Source organism: Cotesia glomerata, unplaced genomic scaffold (genome assembly GCF_020080835.1).
Source record: "Cotesia glomerata isolate CgM1 unplaced genomic scaffold, MPM_Cglom_v2.3 scaffold_11, whole genome shotgun sequence".
NCBI lineage: Eukaryota > Metazoa > Arthropoda > Insecta > Hymenoptera > Braconidae > Cotesia > Cotesia glomerata.
Genome location: NW_025401443.1, coordinates 81,426 through 100,143, shown reverse-complemented (window position 1 = coordinate 100,143; position 18,718 = coordinate 81,426). Strand labels below are relative to the sequence as shown.

The following is an 18,718-nucleotide window of genomic DNA, read 5'->3' as shown; positions in this document are numbered from 1 at the left end:
GCCATTATAATGACTGGGATTAATGATTAATACAGTTAATTCTCAATGATTTCGAAAATAATGCATCAATTATTTATTTATTTTCTCTCTGACGCTTAAATATTTTACAAATTCTGTATTCATTCGAGTTTGAAAAGTTTTTAACTATCAAACAACCATTTTTATCCGGAATTACACAGTGTATTTGATGAGTGCCTACAATTGGTTTGGTTTTTAAGAATCGTTCATTTAAATCATCAACTGCTGTATTATAATCCTCTTCTGGTGAAAAGTTGACGATAATATTTGGCAAGTTGTCCGAATCAGAAGTCCATTCAAAAAATCCGATAGGCGTTGTTATTTGCTTATCAACTGCAAGTTGGAGACTCGCTCTTGCTGCAAATCGTTTGAGGATGCCTCCAATCCCATCACACGGCCCTTTACCATGGGCAGTCGCAAAAAAATGCCATTCAGCAGGAATATCAAAATCCTCTTCATGATAGTATAAATTTACAAAATTTTTGAAATTTTTGAACTGTTGAGGAGCCCCATCAGAAAAATAATAAATTTTATTGCAGCGTTCAGGAAGGTCTTTTATATAGTCGGTTATTAATTTGATGAAAACATGAACAGCTACAGCATCGTGATTATTACAGTCTGAAATAATCGCTAAACTCTTGTGTTCAAGTTTGTCATTTACTTTATAGTAAATAACCACCGGAAAAACAGTGGCCTGGTCATTATTCCAGTGAAAACCAGATGCTGCGTTCTGCACTACAAACGCATAATTTTCTGCAAAATCACAAATGACAACAAATTCATTTGGTTGTAATGTTTCTTTCAATGTTTTTAAAAATTTTGCTTGTTCCTTAGCGATGAATGTGTGAGGAAGAAGAGTCTTTAATTCGCCACAAAAATTTTCGACAAATTCTTCTGCTGGCTTAATAAAAGTTTCTAAACTGCATCTTGGTTTTGATATCCAATACTTATACGTAATATTTTCGATTTCTTGGTCCTCAAAACATGTCAATAAATTGTTACTCAACTCATCTACCCCCGGACAGTTCTTACATCCACCCAAATAACATTGATACGATGGAGTCTTACAAATAATCATATTCAAGCAATCACTGTAGTGTTTCATAGGATTTTCTGTATTTCTTGTTAAAGAGTAAACATTTGCACCTAAAATGAAAGGACATAAGTGAACTAAAAATTCATGCATTTATAATTATTAACTAGTTCGATAATTACCAAGCATCATCAATTTAACGTTTTGGTGGATCGTACATACACAAATAGTATGTGTTCCACTTGCTCCAGCTAATATACAATGTTTTGGTCGCAAAGAAGCAAATTTGGAAAATCCGATTTTTTCTGTAGGGTTAGTTTCATGGAAACATTGGTACAGTTCTTTTAAATTAGATAAAATGAGTCGTTTTTGGACGTGGATTCGATTACCATCATCACTCCGAATCGAAACAAAGTCTTTCATCCCGGGCATCGGCGCACTATACTCATCATCGTTATAAAAATTCTCAACCTTTAATTTCACTTCATTAGTAATTGTTTTCCCTATGATAAAAAAAATGTTAAGTAATTAAGTTTTTAGTTGGTTTTGATTTTATGCTATACATACCTAATTTTGACTCAGGTGTTGACAGTATACCTTTTTCTTCAACCAAATTTTTAGCCACCCTTGACCAATGTCTTGATGTATTCATAACTTCACAGATATGTCTTTCACTCCAATTTTCAGGTAGCAATGTTAAAATTTGTATTTTTACAGATTTTTCTGTGTCTTTATCGTTGAATTTGTCGTGTAACTTTTCAATTAAAGAGCGAAAATTTGCAGCATCATCATCGATCGACTCTTCATCGGTTGAAGAGAGCAAAACTTTTTTCAAGCTGTCAGATATTCGATTTATTTTGTTGTTCAGAAATCGATTATTATTCAATTTTCTTGATGGAATTGGTGATTGATTTAACAGTTGTAAGGCTTGGTTTATTATGGGTAGTTGAGTTGCAGCGCTAACCTGGGATGCAGATGTTGATTGAGAACCTTGGGGTTCGCTACTGAAGGACAAAGAACCTTAAAAATATAATAAAACATATAGTTGCTAGAAAAGTATTTGAGTATAAATAATTAAATAACTTACGGAATGATGTAGATAAAGGGAGATCTGTGGCAGTTGTATTGCTATCATTGTCGGACTGATCATTAGATTCATTACTGTCACTAGAGTTATTGCCTTCATGATCATTTACATCAACAGTGTTCGTTTGTTGATTAACTAATTCGGAAGCTTTTTTTCGACACGAACTACATAGTAAACTACAATCATCTAAACTTAACAATAATTTTACACTATCAGTCGCATGACGTAAACCACTTGTTTTATTATGTGGTTTTAACTTGAATGGATTACAACACCGAGAGATTTGCGTTTTTGACTCCATAATGTTTAGATAAATTTATTTTATCAAATAGAGATTTTAATATTATTTAAATAACTGATCCTTCAAGAAAGATTAAAACAGAAAAGTGTGTATAAAGAAGAGGAATAATTTTTTTATTTAACAAATGCACCAACTAGAATCTTCCATTAAACAATAGATTGCACAACAGATTTATAGGTTAGTTAAAATATTAAACTGCAAAAGTTTCACTTACAAATGAAATCATACTACCGTGTAACATCTGCTTAATTGACTATGGGTAAAGCTATTTTTATCATATTCTAGATTATCGATCGAATTGATGTATTAAAATTTGAATCGTAGGCAGCATAATCGCAGACTAAGCTTATTAGTGGACAATATAATACCTTAAAATCGATTAATAGGACTTATTTAGTTAAAGAAGTAATTTTTACGAAAAAAAAAAATTTTGTCAATTTTTGAAAATTTGACATTTTTTTTTTCAATTAAAAAAAAAATAAAAAAAAATTTGGCCCATTCCAGGCTTCACGGAAATAGTTGTCAAATTAATTGAAGTTTTTTTTGAAAAATAAAAAAAAAAAAAAAAACTCGACGTGATTTGAAAAAATCACGATTTTATTCGAAAAATCCGATTATTTCGTTAAATTTAACATATTTAATTTTTTTTGTGTAATTTTTCAAAAAGTTCATTCAAAAACAAAAATTTAAAAAAAAAAAAAAGTACCCAAAAGTCAATGTCAAAAAAAGTTATGGCTATTTGAAAATAAAAGAGCCATTTTTTTTTAAAAATTCATAACTTTTTTTGGGTTGGTCAAAAAAATTTGAAAAAATTCTCAAAAGCGTTTTTCAAAGGGTAGAAAAAAATGAAAAAGTTTCAGCGAAATCTGAAGGGGTCGAGTTCAAAAGTGGTCGATTTGACATGGAATACCCCATATATATCCGGTATATACATTAAGGTATATATACATTAAGCCACACCGTCCATCTTACGGTAAGCATTTTTACAAATATTTGTATAAAATTTTATAAAAATTCTGTAAAATTTCATCTGAAACGAAGTATTAATGTTTATAAAATTTTCTAAGATTACAAAATATTTGATGAAATTACATACAAATTTCTAAGTTTTATGAAGTTTTATAATATTTTACAAATTTTTATAATGGTTTCAAAAGTTTTGCTATGAAATTTTATATTTCTTTATAAAATTTCATGAATTTTTATAAAAAAATAAAAAATTTTATTCAAGATCAAAAGATAATTTTCAAATCATATTAAATATGTGTAAACCCCATGCTAATAATTCCTCACGTCTCGACAATTATTTCATAAAACTTTATGAACTTTCATAAATTTTGTGAGAGTTGATAAAATTTTACGAGAATACGTACAATTTTGTCAGAGTTAATACAATTTTATAAAATGTTTCCTTATACTTATGGGAAATTTTTATGCAATCTTTGAAGCGTTTGATGTAATTTTATGAAATTCTACGAAATTTTTTCAAATTTCATGAAAAAATTTTTTTCCAGGTACGTTTGAAAGTTTTGTTTGTAAACGCAAAATTTTTAAATCATAAATAATAAACTCATAAAAGCAAACACAGTATGTAATAATTCAATCAGTCATCAATACTAATATAAACCTTGAGATCATATCTTCGATAGTTGGTTTATAATATTTATTATTTGAAATGATACAAATAAACGTTTACTTACAAAGAAAAAGAGATTAGGAAAACGGTTGACCCTGAAGGCCATCACAAGTTAATGTATTATTTGAGCTCTCCGAGCTTAGAGAGATAGCTTTCCTATGCTTTTGAGCTCTTCGAGCTCAAAAATCTTATCAAAGTTCGATAAAACACAATTTTTTTAATTAACCGATTTGCACGCGATTGGCGGCAATCGATGTAGTTTTTTGAGCTCTATAAATAATTCTGAACAAAAAAATTGATCTGATGAAAAATTTCGCAGTTATTACAAAAAAACACTTTTTTCGATAACGATATCTCACGAACGCATCAACCGATTTTGACGCTTTTGGTGGCGATCGATGCGGGTTTTCAAGTTTAAGAGCTGATTAGTTTTTGAGGTCGATCGGTTCAGCCAAATCGGAGATATTTAAAAAAAATGAAAAAAAGAACTTTTTTTTCCATTTTTTTTGCGATTTCACGAAATCTACTGGTCCGAATCGGTTCTAACTTACAAGAAATCTAAGTTTGGCGAAGACCTTTCGAATAACACCAACCGCGATGAAATCGGTCAAGCCGTTCAAAATTTATAATAAAAGGGTTACATACATACACACACACACACACACACACACATTGTCGGGACATGGGTGTTTTCGAGAGTATCTACACCGCTTTAAGCACGATGACTCTTCGGAGTGCCCGTCCTGCCCAGGAGCTGCTGAAGACGCGGAGCACGTCTTCTTTGTATGTCCTCGTTTCGATCCACAGCGTGAAGAACTGGAGAGGATCCTGAACCAGAGAATGCAACCAGATTCACTAGTAGAAGCAATGTTGTCATCAGAAGCTGCCTGGAACGCTACCAACACGTTTGCAACAGAAGTCCTTAAAGACTTGCGTTCCACCGAAAGAAAAAGAGCAAATAGCAGAAGATAGAAGGAAGATAGTTAACACCTTAGCCACCAGAAGGAAGAGCAGTAGCTAGATCCTCCCTTCACGAAGTAATGCCTGACGGCGGTTTCCATGAGGGATTAGAGGAAAGAAGGAAAAGGGGTTTAGGGTTTAGTGGGTAGGGGCGTTAGTGTCGAATTAGTATGACGCTGCGTCGAGTCGCCACATATCCAGGCCAAACAGCTATGCCTAGAATCCGTAAAAAGGATTCCCCCCCCTACAAAAAAAAAGAAAAGAAAAAACACACACACACACACACACACACACACACACACACAGACGTACGGATATCATCGCTTGATATCTCAATTCTTCATGAAGCTCAATGAATTTTCATTTTCCCATTTAAATAACACGTAAAAAAATTTTATTTACGTTTTCATTCGGTAAAACTACGAAAAAAATTTTTTTTTGTATTTTACGTCAATTATTCTTGTAGGAAATTAAATTCTCTACAAAAAAGTACTAAGGTAGTTTCTTCGTAATCTTAACGAGTAAAAAGTTATTGAGCTTTATATACTTGCACAAAAGATAATTTAAACGAAGATAGTTTCAAAGCAACTTTTCGAAAACTTTTTTGGTAACTGCATGTATTTATTTCAAAATTTATTAAACTAAACTGTTTCTAATATAATTAACACATGTCTTTTGGTAAAGTATTAACTAAGAATTATGAATAATTTCTCTCATTACAATTTGGATATTTTTTCCTATCAGTAGTGATTTTTTAAAATTGAACTTGAATTTCATTACGGAATCTGAATCAAGAGCAAGCTAGTACTTCCGGATGTATACTGAAGTTAATTTTTTTATTTAAGAACTTGTAGGACAGGTGAATATTTAAATTTTGAACATGATGCTGGGACACTTTTCGACCGAATGAAAAATCATGAAACTTTGCAGGAGTACGTAAATAGAAGTCCTTCGTGAATTGATTCTTTTATTTTTGAATTTAATCATTAAAAAAAAAAAAATGATAAATAAACAGGTAGAGTTCGTGCGTAAAACTGCCTTATCTAAGGAATCATCACATATTTAAGTAAATAAGCTTGACTATAAAGAAATTGCTAATAAACTTACAACCAATATAATTTTTGAGACTGATTTAATTTTTTGGTTTTTTCTTATTTTAGTTTATGTAACTTATAAGACATAATTATTAAAATGTAGCTAGGTTAGGGTAAAAACTAATTGCCAACAAAAAATTTAATTTACTATATATCTTCATGTAGGCCGCAAGAGAGTGCTAAAAGTAAATTATCTAGTTAAATTTTTTTAAGCAGTGGTTAGAGTATTTACAAAGTCTGGTATTCTCCTTCAGTGCATTTTACATGTGGTTCAAATAAATAAACCGATATATTAAATTATCATTTGTTGTCACTGTTCCAGACTGAATTACCAATATCAGACTGTATACCATGTTTTAAAAAAAAAAAATTTAAATTACATAATCAAATACTTTGAAACAGAAAATGTGATACAACATGGATTTTAAAATCATATCTGATTGAATTTTTTTTTATTGCAAGTATTGAAAGCTTAATAACTTTTTACTCGTTAAGATTACGAAAAAACTACTTCAGTACTTTTTTGTAGAGAATTAAATTTCCTACAAGAATAATTGACGAAAAATACAAAAAAAAATTTTTTTTCGTAGTTTTACCGAATGAAAACGTAAATAAAATTTTTTTACGTGTTATTTAAATGGGAAAATGAAAATTCATTGAGCTTCATGAAGAATTGAGATATCAAGCTGCGCTTTGAAGGGAATTTTTTTTATGCCTTAGAGAAGCTTTTAAGATGATAGGCAAAAAACTTTTGGTGTACTATCCGATTTTACCCAGCAATTTTTCTTGTTATACCGCGTAAGATTACACTGGGTATAGTCCGGAAAAATATCCCATATATAATATAGTATTTTTACCGAGTATAATTTGAATTATGCTCGGTAAAAATTTGGATTATACCCACGATAACTCTGCCATAATAATTGGTAAAGCACAAAAATAAATATTGAAAAACGAAATATGAGCAATATAAAACTCAAGCCTGACTATAAATAGGGTAGATCTTGTTGTCACAAGTATAAACGTGAAAACATACGTCTTGTACACTATATTCACATACCTTGTAATTGTAACTAAAAATTCATATTGCACGCATACACGTGTGCTTGAATCCTAACCAATAAGGAGTCAGTAACCATTCTTTTGAGATTTTCAAGATTTTCGAAACAAAACTAACTTCAGTTCAATCATCAATTTCATTATATAGGATAATTGTAACGGCAAGAAAATATTTTTACAAAGCAAAAAAGATGAATGGTTACTCACTAACATAATTCAATGATTATATTTTATTAATGTTCAATATGCTGATAGACTATAACTCACAAATTAAAGACAGCACTTCACGCGCAGGGTATGACCCAAATTTCTACGTAGTATAATTCAAATGATACGAGATATTTTTACGGATTATATTCAGTCTAATCTTACGCGGTAAAATAAGAAAAATGAATGGGTAAGATCGGAGATTACACTAAGTATAATCCAAAAATAATTTAGTCTAATCTAGATCGTATTTGCTACTATCTGAAATTTTTTTTCACCACGGATATCATTGAGTATGAAATGAGAGGATATCTAATGTAATTTTGTTCTTTCCGTGTAGCAGTAGACTGTAAGATTAATTATCAGCTAGCACTCTTCTATGATCGATTTCCAAATTGAAAAAAAAATTTTCTCTTTATTTCTCTTGCATATATTTGAAGCACTCAATGAGCACTTAATTATTACTGCTAACACTTGGTTCCATTTAGCACTATGAGCGGTATAACCAGCAGAACAATGCTAGCTTAGTTATAAGCTAGCAGTTTTCTATAATCAAAAAAAAATTACTGCTGAGGATTACTAAAATATTGCTGATAACACCTGTTACAGCTAGCAGAAGACTGTTAGATTAATTACCCTGACGGATCCAAAGTACGGTAGAGTACGGTAATGTACGGCAAATTTACGGTAGGGTACGGTACGTACAGTGATTTACTGTAATACAGTATGACACCGTAAATTACGGAGATTGTATGGCAAAGTACCGTGATTGTACAGTAATTTACCGTTATTGTACGGTAAGATACCGTGATTGTACGGTAAAATACCGTAATTGTTAGTAAGATACTATAATTATCCGGTAAAAAAGTACTGTTTTTGTACGCTAAAGTACCATAATTGTACGGTAATGTACTGTAATTGTACGGTACCTTATCGCTAAAATAAGGTATATTTGACGGTAGGGTACCATTGGAATACGGTAGTGCAGAAAGTTCAGAAGTATGTATTCAACCGTATTTTCACCGTACCCTACCGCAATTTTACCGTTCTATACCGTAATTTTACCGTTCTATACCGTATTTTCACCGATATTTACTGTACGTTACGGTGTTTTACGGTTTCTACCGTGCAAGTAGAATGCTACTGTAATCTACGGTAGCCATACAGTATATCGACCGTATTTTTACCGTATAATACCGTAACTCTACGGTATTTCAGATCCGCCAGGGTATAAGCTAACCGTTTTCTATAATCGATTCCAAAATCAAAAAAAATTTTCTATATTTCTCTTGCATATATTTAAAGCACTCAATAAGCACTTAATTATTGATGCTTACACTTGATTCCACTTATAACTATGAGTGTTATAACCAGCAGAACAATACTAGCTTAATTATAAGCTAGCAATTTTCTATTATCGAAAAAAAATTTTCTCCTTATTTCTCTTGTATATATTTGAAGCACTCAATGAGCACTAAATTATTAATGCTTACATTTTTTTCTGCTATACACTATTAGTGTTACAGCTAGCAGTAGACTGTTAGATTATTTGTAAGCTAGCAGTTTTCTATAATCGATTCCAAAATCGAAAAGAAATTTTATCTTCATTTCTCTTGCATATATTAGAAGCACTCAATGAGCACTTAATTATTACTGTTCACTTGGTTCTACTTAGCACTATGAGCATTATAACCAGCAGACCACTGCTAGCTTAATTATAAGCAAGCAGTTTTCGATAATCAAAAAAAAAATTACTGTTGAGAGTTACTAAAATATTGATACTAACGCCTATTTCTGCTTAGCACTATTAGTGTAACAGCTAAGAGTAGACTGTTAAAATAATTATATTCTAACAGTTTTCTATTATCGATTCGAAAATAAAAAAAAAATTCTCTTTCTATTTCTTTTGCATATATTTAAAGCATATATTCATTTCTCTTACATATATATGTAGCACTCAATGAGCACTTAATTATTACTGCTAACACTTGGTTTCACTTAGCACTATAAGTCTTATAACCGGCAGTACAATGCTAGCTTACATATAAGCTAGCAGTTTTCTAAAATATTTCTTAAAATCGAAAAAAATTTTTTTTTCTGCAATTCTTTTATGTATACTGTCAGCACTCAATGAGCGCTAAATTATTAATGCTAACGCGGAATTCCGCTAAACACCAGAAGCGTTATAACCGGGAGTACAATGCTAGCTTACATATAAGCTAGCATTTTTATAATTTTTGATCATTCTATTTGGGCGTAAAATTTGATTTTGCAGCACTAAATTAGCGCTTAAAAAGCACTGAATTTTTAGCAAAAATTTTAGTGATTCTGCTTATTTGACTATTCTAGCTTTACAGACGTATTGAAAGAAACACTGTCAGCACGTTTGGAGAAGTAATACAGACGCAAAAATGATTCTCTCTCTTTGTATTCTCATATTTCATGATAAATAAATCTACGGTAGGATATGTACTCATTCGTTGAATTTTTTAAAGAGGTGTCCTTTTTGACCAAGTCTGTTAATAGTTCCGCTGATGCTGTCTCTGTTGCGGTTGTTGCTGCCACTGTTTCTGAGGTAGTCGCTGTTTTTGTTGCTGTTTGATATTGGCTGTCGATGTTGTTGCTGCTGATTTCGGGGTGATCGTTGATCCTGTTGCCATGGTTGCTGTTGATACAGTGGGCCTATTGATCCATCTCTTCGGCTATCTGCAGGTTGTTGCTGTCCCTGACATCTTCTGTTCTGGTAATTTTTGCCTCTTTCTTGTCTCCTGTAGTTACCTTGATATCCTCGACCGGCTTGATCATTATTGACGTAGTAATTATTACCATATGATCTTCTATTGTCGCAATTACTGGCGTTATTGCGGCTGTTGTTACCGTCATACAGCTGTCCGGTTCCTCGAGGGTTGTATGATCCTCGCCGTACCTGCTGTCGTCTTTCGTTTTGAACTGAGCAATTACGTATGAAATGCCCTACCTCTCCGCATCTATATCATTTTCGGCCACCTTGGTCAATATTGGCTGCATCATTCGTAACGGTGAATACTAGTGGTTCTTTTCCGATTGTCTCCTTGTTGGGCTGTTTTATTGACTCTTCGACCTGTAACTCTTCCCCGTACGTTGCCAACCTGATTCTAGCGTGCTCTCTTTTTCTGCGGTGAACTATGTCCTCTCTTGATCTACACCTGTCAATTTTGTTGGCTGCTTGGCTTCTCATACTTTCTAATCGTGCCCCAAATTATGCTGTGCTCTCATTCTCTTCCTGCAGTAATTTTGTTAGCCGATTTAATATTGCGAAGAAGTCTTCGGTATGCCCAGAATTTTGTCGCAACTTTTCTATGACCCCTTTAATTGTCCGAGCTGTCTTCATGACCGTCCTCATGCTTCCTACTGCGACGCCTGAAGATCTGGACGCTAATTTACTACTCTTCGGTGCCCTTTCCGAATGATTGATCGATCTTCCTTTTTCCTTGGAGCCCTTTCGGTAACGTTTTCTTTCGTCGCTGGCCGTTAATTTATCCTCTGCGTGGCTTGTGTTCCTCTTCTTTGTAGTAACTCCTTCTATTTCTTTATTTCTTTCACTTCTGGAGACACATGTTTGACCTCTCTCTCTCTCTTTTTCAATTTATTTTCTTGTTTCACTGAATTCCTTATTTCCTCGGGGACACTTGTTTTAATTACTTTTCTTATTTCAGTTACCTTATTTCTTAATTGCACTTTATTTCAATTCTTCCTATTTCAATCAATTTCCTATTTCAATAACTTTCCTTATTATATCACTTTTTTTCTATGTCAATTATTCTTCTTTTTCTTGATTCCTTTTCCTATTTCACTTATTTTCCTTATCTCAATTCACTTTTCATATTTTCAATTATTCTTCTTTTTCTGGATTATTTTTTCTATTTCACTCATTTTTCTTGTTTCAATTCACTTTTCCTATTTTCAATTATTCTTCTTTTTCTGGATTACTTTTTCTATTTCACTTATTTTTCTTGTTTCAATTCACTTTTCCTATTTTCAATTATTCTTCTTTTTCTGGATTACTTTTTCTATTTCTCTTATTTTTCTTGTTTCAATTCACTTTTCCTATTTCAATTATTCTTCTTTATTTAAATTTACTGTTTCAATTTCAATTATCTTCTTTATTTCAATTCACTTTTTCATTTTCAATTATCTTCTTTTTCCAATTCACTTTTCAATTTCAATTATCTTCGTTATTTCAATTCACTTTTTTCAATTTCAATTATCTTCTTTTTTTCCAATTCACTTTTCCTATTTTCAATTATCTTCTTTATTTCAACTCACTTTTTCATTTTCAATTATCTTCTTTTTTCAATTAACTTTTAAATTTCTTCAATAATTCTTACTTTTATACCCGGGTATTTTCTAGAGTTCTCAGTTTTTCCGATTTCTGGGTACTCACCACTAAATTTTCCACACAATTCACTTTACTCAATTCACTTAGCTGGGCGACAACCACGTTGGGCGCCAATTTTTTCGTTACGTGTGAGCCTACCCCTGGTTATTTACCTGTCACGTAAACAGACCTCCGGACTAGCTCAGCGTCTCACTGAAAATATATTTGTGTGTTGGGAGGGGGTGGGTTACTGAGTGAATGAAGAATACCGGTGAATTATGGTACTAATTGTTTATTGAGCGTCCCCAAGGCATGGGAGTTACCCGAAATGGCCCTGAGAGTCTCTTTTACAACTTAATTCTATCTATGAAAGCAAATCTAATCCAATACAATGATCTATTTAGTGCAATACTACTGTTTCTATATCTGAGAGAGATGGGACAGCAACAAGAATGAGAGTCTTAGGAGACAATTAATTACGATGCTGGACAGTTCGGACTCAACATAGATTCGGACAAACCTAACGGTTGACGGATTACAAAAGACTGCCTCGATTCTCTCCGGAGGCGGCCGGTCGCGGGTGCCGCCGAACACCCATATTGCTACGCGGAACTCCTAACGTTCCGCGCGCTGGACCGGGGAACTGCTTTGGTATTCCTTAATCATCATAAATTAGTATTATTGCACTGAAAGTGCTTCCTGTATAACCGTGCCTGTCTACTCAGTTCCCACGAAAAAGTGTCTCGTAAGCACCACGAGCAAGGAGCGATTCTCAGTAATCAGAGTTAGGCTGAGAATACGCAGAAAACTCGGGGTCTAATTCACGTGGGCAAGTTGGCTTATCGATTCATAGAAAATATATATAGAACATCATAATATTGACGGGAGGGTAGGCCCACCCGTCACAATAAGAAAGAATAATTTTTGATTTTATAATAAACGTAAAAAATAATTTATACTTACTACTCAATAGCCGTTGTTTGCGGGAACTCGTGACACGTGTTGAGTATTTCAGAGGTTATGTAAGTCACTTAATTAACTGATCGTGCGATTTACACTCAAAATTAATAATTTTATTAGTTATTAATAATTTATTATATTCAATAATATTAGTTATTAATAAATAAATAATAAAGTTACTCGAGAATATATTTGATATAAGAGTTACACTGAGATAGTAAAAATGTTGAACTACTACGCTTGAAGCATAAACACTAATAATAGCCGAAAACTGTAGAGGTAATATCCCTACTCCGTGCTGTTTACAGGGTGAGAAGTGACACCGGTAGACACATGGAGGAGATAACTTACTAAGTGATAATAATTGATGTTATCGAGCGGGATAGAAAATGATAAAATTATGAAAATGACTATTAAAAAGCAAGAGTTGGTGATAAAAAAGTGCATATTGAGAGTTGTATGTATTTTTCGATGCCACATAATAAAATAATAAAAAAAAAAAAAATTTATCAAAAAAATAAAAAAAAAATTTTTGGGGTGAACACCCTTTATCACTTAGTGGTTAGAAAAATAGATAGTAGCCGATTCTCAGGCTTACTAAAAATGCATGAAAAATTTCATGAGAATCGGTCGAGCCGTTTCGGAGGAGTATGGGAACGAACATCGTGACACGAGAATTTTATATATTAGACTAGCTGACCCGGCAAACGTTGTTTTGCCATATGAATAATTTCCTAGTAATGTCTAGTGTAGACAAAAAATAGCTTACTTATTGTAAGTATGTATGTATGTTAGAATGTGTATATTTTATGTATGTAAGAATGTGGTATATGCGTGAAATAAGCATGGAGCACTGTGAACGATAAGGGAATATAAAAATAACAAAAGGCAAACATTATTTTTAAGTTATTATAATTTATTCCTTAAAATTATATATCATTAATTAAACAATTACGACAGTAACACTATTAAACAATATCAATCTCTTAATGCTATAGCGTAAACAATATTTTTTGTTAGTCCATCTTTAGCTAACACAAATAAACTGGATGGTTTACCCACTCGAGAGCATGCCACGTATAATTGTCCGTGTGAAAAACATGGTGTTCTCAAATCTAATCCACAAACAGACATCGTTTGACCTTGGAATTTGTTGATAGTCATTGCAAATGCCAATCTAATCGGAAACTGAATACGTGTGAATTGAATTGGCACATCTGTAGGTATAATAGGAATCCGTGGTATGAGTATATTTTCACCTCTGAACTTGCCATTTAAAATCCTGGCTTCGATCACGTTTTTCATTAATTTTTGAATGACTAATCGCGTACCGTTGCACAGCCGGGGCGGGTTCAAATTACGAAGCAAGATAATTGGAGATCCAACCTTTAATTGTAAATTATGCGGTGGCATGCCTGGCAAATCCAGTGAGTTCAAAAACTCTGTGGGAAAATTTACTGCTTCGCTGTCGTCGCAAACTGTATCAATAGATTTATATGATACCAAGTTCCCTGGCAACAAAATTTGTATCTTCAGATTTAAATTGTCAACGTCTACATTTTTTGCCGCTAAAATTGCTCTTTCTGCAAGCCACTCATGATTTATGTACTGTGTGTGTAAATCGGAAAATATTTGTTAAATGAGAGTATCTTGCGATTCAGCGATTGTGCAGAAATCGGTCGGTAATTTTACGTATCCAGTTTCATCTATAGCAACTTTTCCATCAGCGATATCTAAGAGTTGTGTCGAAAATGTTTCAGCGGATGGATCTTGAAGCATTTGAACGCACATATTTATTTTTAGCTGTAATTTTTCAACATTACGCCACAATGGAGATGATTTTAAGCAAGCGTTGATCTCATCAGCGTATGTTGAACGTGGAATGACTGGAAGTGTTTGTCTGAAATCACCTGAAAGGACCAACAGAGTTCCGCCAAAGAGTTTGTCACTGTTTTTAATATATTTCAATGTCCTGTTCAACGCCTCAAGTGAATGTTTGTGTGCCATAGTACATTCATCCCAAATAATAATTTTACACCGTTTCAGCACAGTGGCCATGGACGATTGTTTCTTAATGTTGCATACTGCGTCAGGGTTATTCTGAATATTGAGTGGCAGCTTAAATACTGAATGAGCTGTTCTACCTCCATCCAATAAAGTTGCTGCAATGCCCGATGATGCAACGGCCAATGCGATGCCATTATTTGATCGTATTTCAGCAAGAATTAGTGAAATAACGAATGTTTTGCCAGTTCCACCCGATGCATCCAAAAAGAAGAACCCACCTTGTCCAGCTGAAACTGCAAGCATAATGCGATCATAAATGGTTCTTTATTCCTCATTCATTAGTGGGACATTGCGGGCAACAATCGCTGCCATTTCTACAGTACTGTACTGCAGTTCACGATTCATTTCAGTATTCATTAAATCAGATGCAGTTCGATTTGGCGAATTCATACCGAAATTACTAAGTGGTAAGTTGGCAATGACAATGCAAAGATCCTCAATAGCAATCAATGCTTCATTGTACATTTCGTCGCTGAATGTTATGGTTAGATTGTGGCACCGTATACGATGTTGATGCAATATATCATCAGTCATTGAATCTTTGTGATTTTTCCATAATATCTGTGCTCGGGCTGGGAAACATGTAGTCAACACTATAGCGAATAGTAGACGAATTTGTATTGCTGTACAGTTCAATGCAGCTTCAGCAAGCATGCATTCCCACTGGTTGTCGTCTTCCAGCAAGCCGAATGCAAGGCATGCATCTTTATACGATGGATATTGTTGCCCATTCACTTTAGGTATATCTTGAAATGATAATGGGCCAGTAACATTAACCAACAACAGTCGAAGATAAAAGCACTCCGTGTGTCTTGGATTGACTGTAAATAATCGCCCAAGGCGTTTGATTTAAATAAATTGAGACATGCAGCAACTGGTGAGCCTTGCTTGCGGGGCATCCATGTTTTTGTTTGAGTCCATGTGAAATAGCGTGGTACTTGTGAATAGTGTAATGTTCGTGCAAAGGCACCAAAATCATCCGCACGATTACACAATTCAAAAAATGCAGTGAGTGTAGTTTTAGGTGGATTTATTGCACGATCAATCGCTGTCTCGTTCGTGAAAAATACACGCTGACCGTTTTCAAGATGGATGGCTAACTGAACAACTGCTGGATCCCGTTCATGAATTGGAAAACCAAAGATACGCCAAGCAGCTTCATTGGAGCTGATGTACCGACCAATTTGGTAGAGCGTTATTTCATCGTTTTTATTCACTGGAGGAGCATTCACATTAGTATTTTCCACTCTAAACACAGCCATATCACTGCCTTTATGGACACACTTGCAAATGTATTTGATGCTCTTCACAGAACTGCAGAACTCAACATTAATATGAGCATTATATGTCTTGCTCAGCAGAGGCGAATATGGCACCACCCAACGATTGTCAATATCAATGTCTGTGTTGATGATATTTTAATAAATGATTGTCCGCCATTTTCAGGATTTCTTCGACGATATATTGGGTATCCGTCGACATTTGTGACCGTATCATTGGTAAAATCTTTAGGGAAATTTTTAGTACATTTTCCATCAGCCATGCAAGGCGATGAACTATTAAGAGTACCACATGGACCATGAATCATGTTTGTTGTAACAATATCAAACAGCAGTTGGTCAGTGGATGGATCTGGAATTTCCGCAGAAATGATACTATCGATTTCTTCAGAACGGATTTTGTCGATGAACCAAACCAAAATGTGTGCATGAGGTAATCCTCGCTTTTGCCACTCAACCGAATACATCCAGCAACGTGTGAGACCAAATACATGTGATTTAGTAATGAAACTTATTAAAGACTTCAACTTTTGTCTGAACACACGTGCTGTAATGTCATGGCGATGTATTGCATTTTGGCCAGGCAGTAGCAAAGATGTAATCTCTGGCCATTTTGGATTACAAGTGAACGTGATAAATAAACATGGTCGTCCATATTCGCGCACGAAAGTCAGAGCATCCTGTTCATATTCTTGCATATGACGTAGACTGCCTACGTACGATGATGGTAAAATGACATGGTTACCAATTCGGCGACGTCGGCGTTGTTGTTGATAGCGTCTCGCAAATGAATGTACTCTTCCGCACGCAGCTTTTGTTGATTATATCGTAAGTATCGTAGTCGTTCGCTCTCAATCTTCGCGTACATGTCGACCATGAATTGTTGACAAAGCTCACGACATCGTAAAATGACGTTGTCCAGGCCACGTCTAATCATTAATCGGTACGCATAATAATCCTTTGAGCTAACGTTCTTGTTTGTTTCAGCTCCTGTAATATTTGGTCATAAAAATTAATTTAAATTTATTACGTTCAATAATTAAATTGTTTCTTTAAATGATTAATGATCAAATTAATAATCAATGAAGTAACTGATACGGCATCTCGTTGTTTTATGTTTATGCAATATCCGTCTTGTCCCTTCCAGAATATTAGCGGATATTGGAGAGCGTCATATGAACGATGTGTGTCAGCAATGAACTGAAGATTATTATTTCTTCTACGAATCACAATTTCTCGTGCAGCTGTACAATCGCCAACCATGATTCCAGCAACATCATCAACAACGGGTGCATTAAATCTACGAATATGCTCTCCAGCTGGTGTTTTATCAGGATTAATGACGATAGCGTAATTATCGCTTTGTAATTGGTGCATATGTGATTTGAATATTTTCAACAACTCGTTGTGCTCGTTCAAAAGAGCATCTAGCTCGCTGACGATGCGCCTGGCATAAAGTGAATCAAGGTTATTATAATCACAACGTGCATTCATGCGATTGGCAAGTGCGCTTCCGGAATCCTCGCCGCCCATAAAGTAGATTTGTAAGAATTTATGTGGTTCGTTTGGCATTGGCAGCAGTGAGCCCATTTTATGATAAACTTGGCCTCTGATTTTGAATGTAGAATTGAATTGTTGACCATTTGCATTAGTATTTCGAACAATTTCTGTTGCTCCAAACGATGTCATTTGAAAGTATGAATTGAATCTTCGAATTGACTTCAGGAATACGTTAGAATCTGGATCCGTGCCGATAAGTAAGCCGTTCAATGGTTCAGGTGGTGTTTCAATTACAGGTAGTTGCACTTTTCCTGACGCGCAACACATCCCAGCTGGCTAATTTTTGAATTTCAGAGCATGACAATGCGGACATTCCTTGTCCGTAGCACCAATTACCACTCTTGAATGAGCATAATATTCAATATCGGGCTCATACTGGAATGCTAGACGCAGGAATGAATCAGATATAAATGCTCGATGTACCTGTTGTCGTTGTTGGTCATTTGTTCTTCGTCTATTGACTGTGAAACGGCGTGATTGTCGTTGTTCTAATCTTCTGACTTCATTGCGTTCAGCTCGTGTATCTTCTGGCTCTTCTTGATGCAATTGCGCCATTCTGACACGTGCATCAGTATTTTGTTGCTGGATTTGTTCTTCTGTTCTTTCGGATCTGCTATTTCGCAAGTTTCGAGCTTTACTTGTACTGCGGCTCAAATCAGCCCCTTTGCGTTTTCTTGGCATTGCTCACTGTACAAAACATACATAAATAGAATTAATGAAATTATTTAATGATGAAAAATGTTAAAAGTATAATTAGGGCCAGGATTTTTGCCGCAGTTTTGAAATGATTAGTTTTAATTTATGAGATTATAACAAAAATATAAGTTTTATGGAAAAATTTTTCAAACAAAAGCAAAAAATTAAATTTTATGAAAACATTGTCTCTTATAATTTTTTCATACAACCAATATTTCCATTGACATTTCAAAATAGAGATTCATAATGATTGATTTTTTGGAAACTATGGAAATCTTAATTGTTCAATTACATTTTTGTAATAAAATTAAATTAAAATTACATTTTCATAAGATCAACAACATTTTCGATATAAATAAAAAAAAGTATACTTACAACACAAAATCCGTTGTTATTGGAAGCT

General features: G+C 33.9%; 2 protein-coding genes across 2 annotated transcripts; both read right to left on the bottom strand.

Moving 5' to 3' along the window:
* Window positions 1-46: 46 nt before the first annotated feature.
* LOC123273622 lies at window positions 47-2,972 on the bottom strand. Its single transcript, XM_044741055.1, has 4 exons — window positions 2,139-2,972; window positions 1,619-2,071; window positions 1,234-1,554; window positions 47-1,164 (listed from the first exon to the last, which is right to left on the bottom strand). The coding sequence occupies exons 1-4, from the start codon at window positions 2,437-2,439 to the stop codon at window positions 74-76; spliced, it is 2,166 nt and encodes a 721-aa protein (XP_044596990.1). The 5' UTR covers window positions 2,440-2,972; the 3' UTR covers window positions 47-73.
* A 7,661-nt stretch (window positions 2,973-10,633) lies between these two features.
* LOC123273567 lies at window positions 10,634-16,526 on the bottom strand. Its single transcript, XM_044741008.1, has 5 exons — window positions 16,307-16,526; window positions 15,645-16,181; window positions 15,103-15,600; window positions 14,857-15,012; window positions 10,634-11,010 (listed from the first exon to the last, which is right to left on the bottom strand). Exons 1-5 carry the CDS (start codon window positions 16,524-16,526, stop codon window positions 10,634-10,636), a joined length of 1,788 nt encoding a protein of 595 aa, XP_044596943.1.
* Between the last annotated feature and the right edge of the window lie 2,192 nt (window positions 16,527-18,718).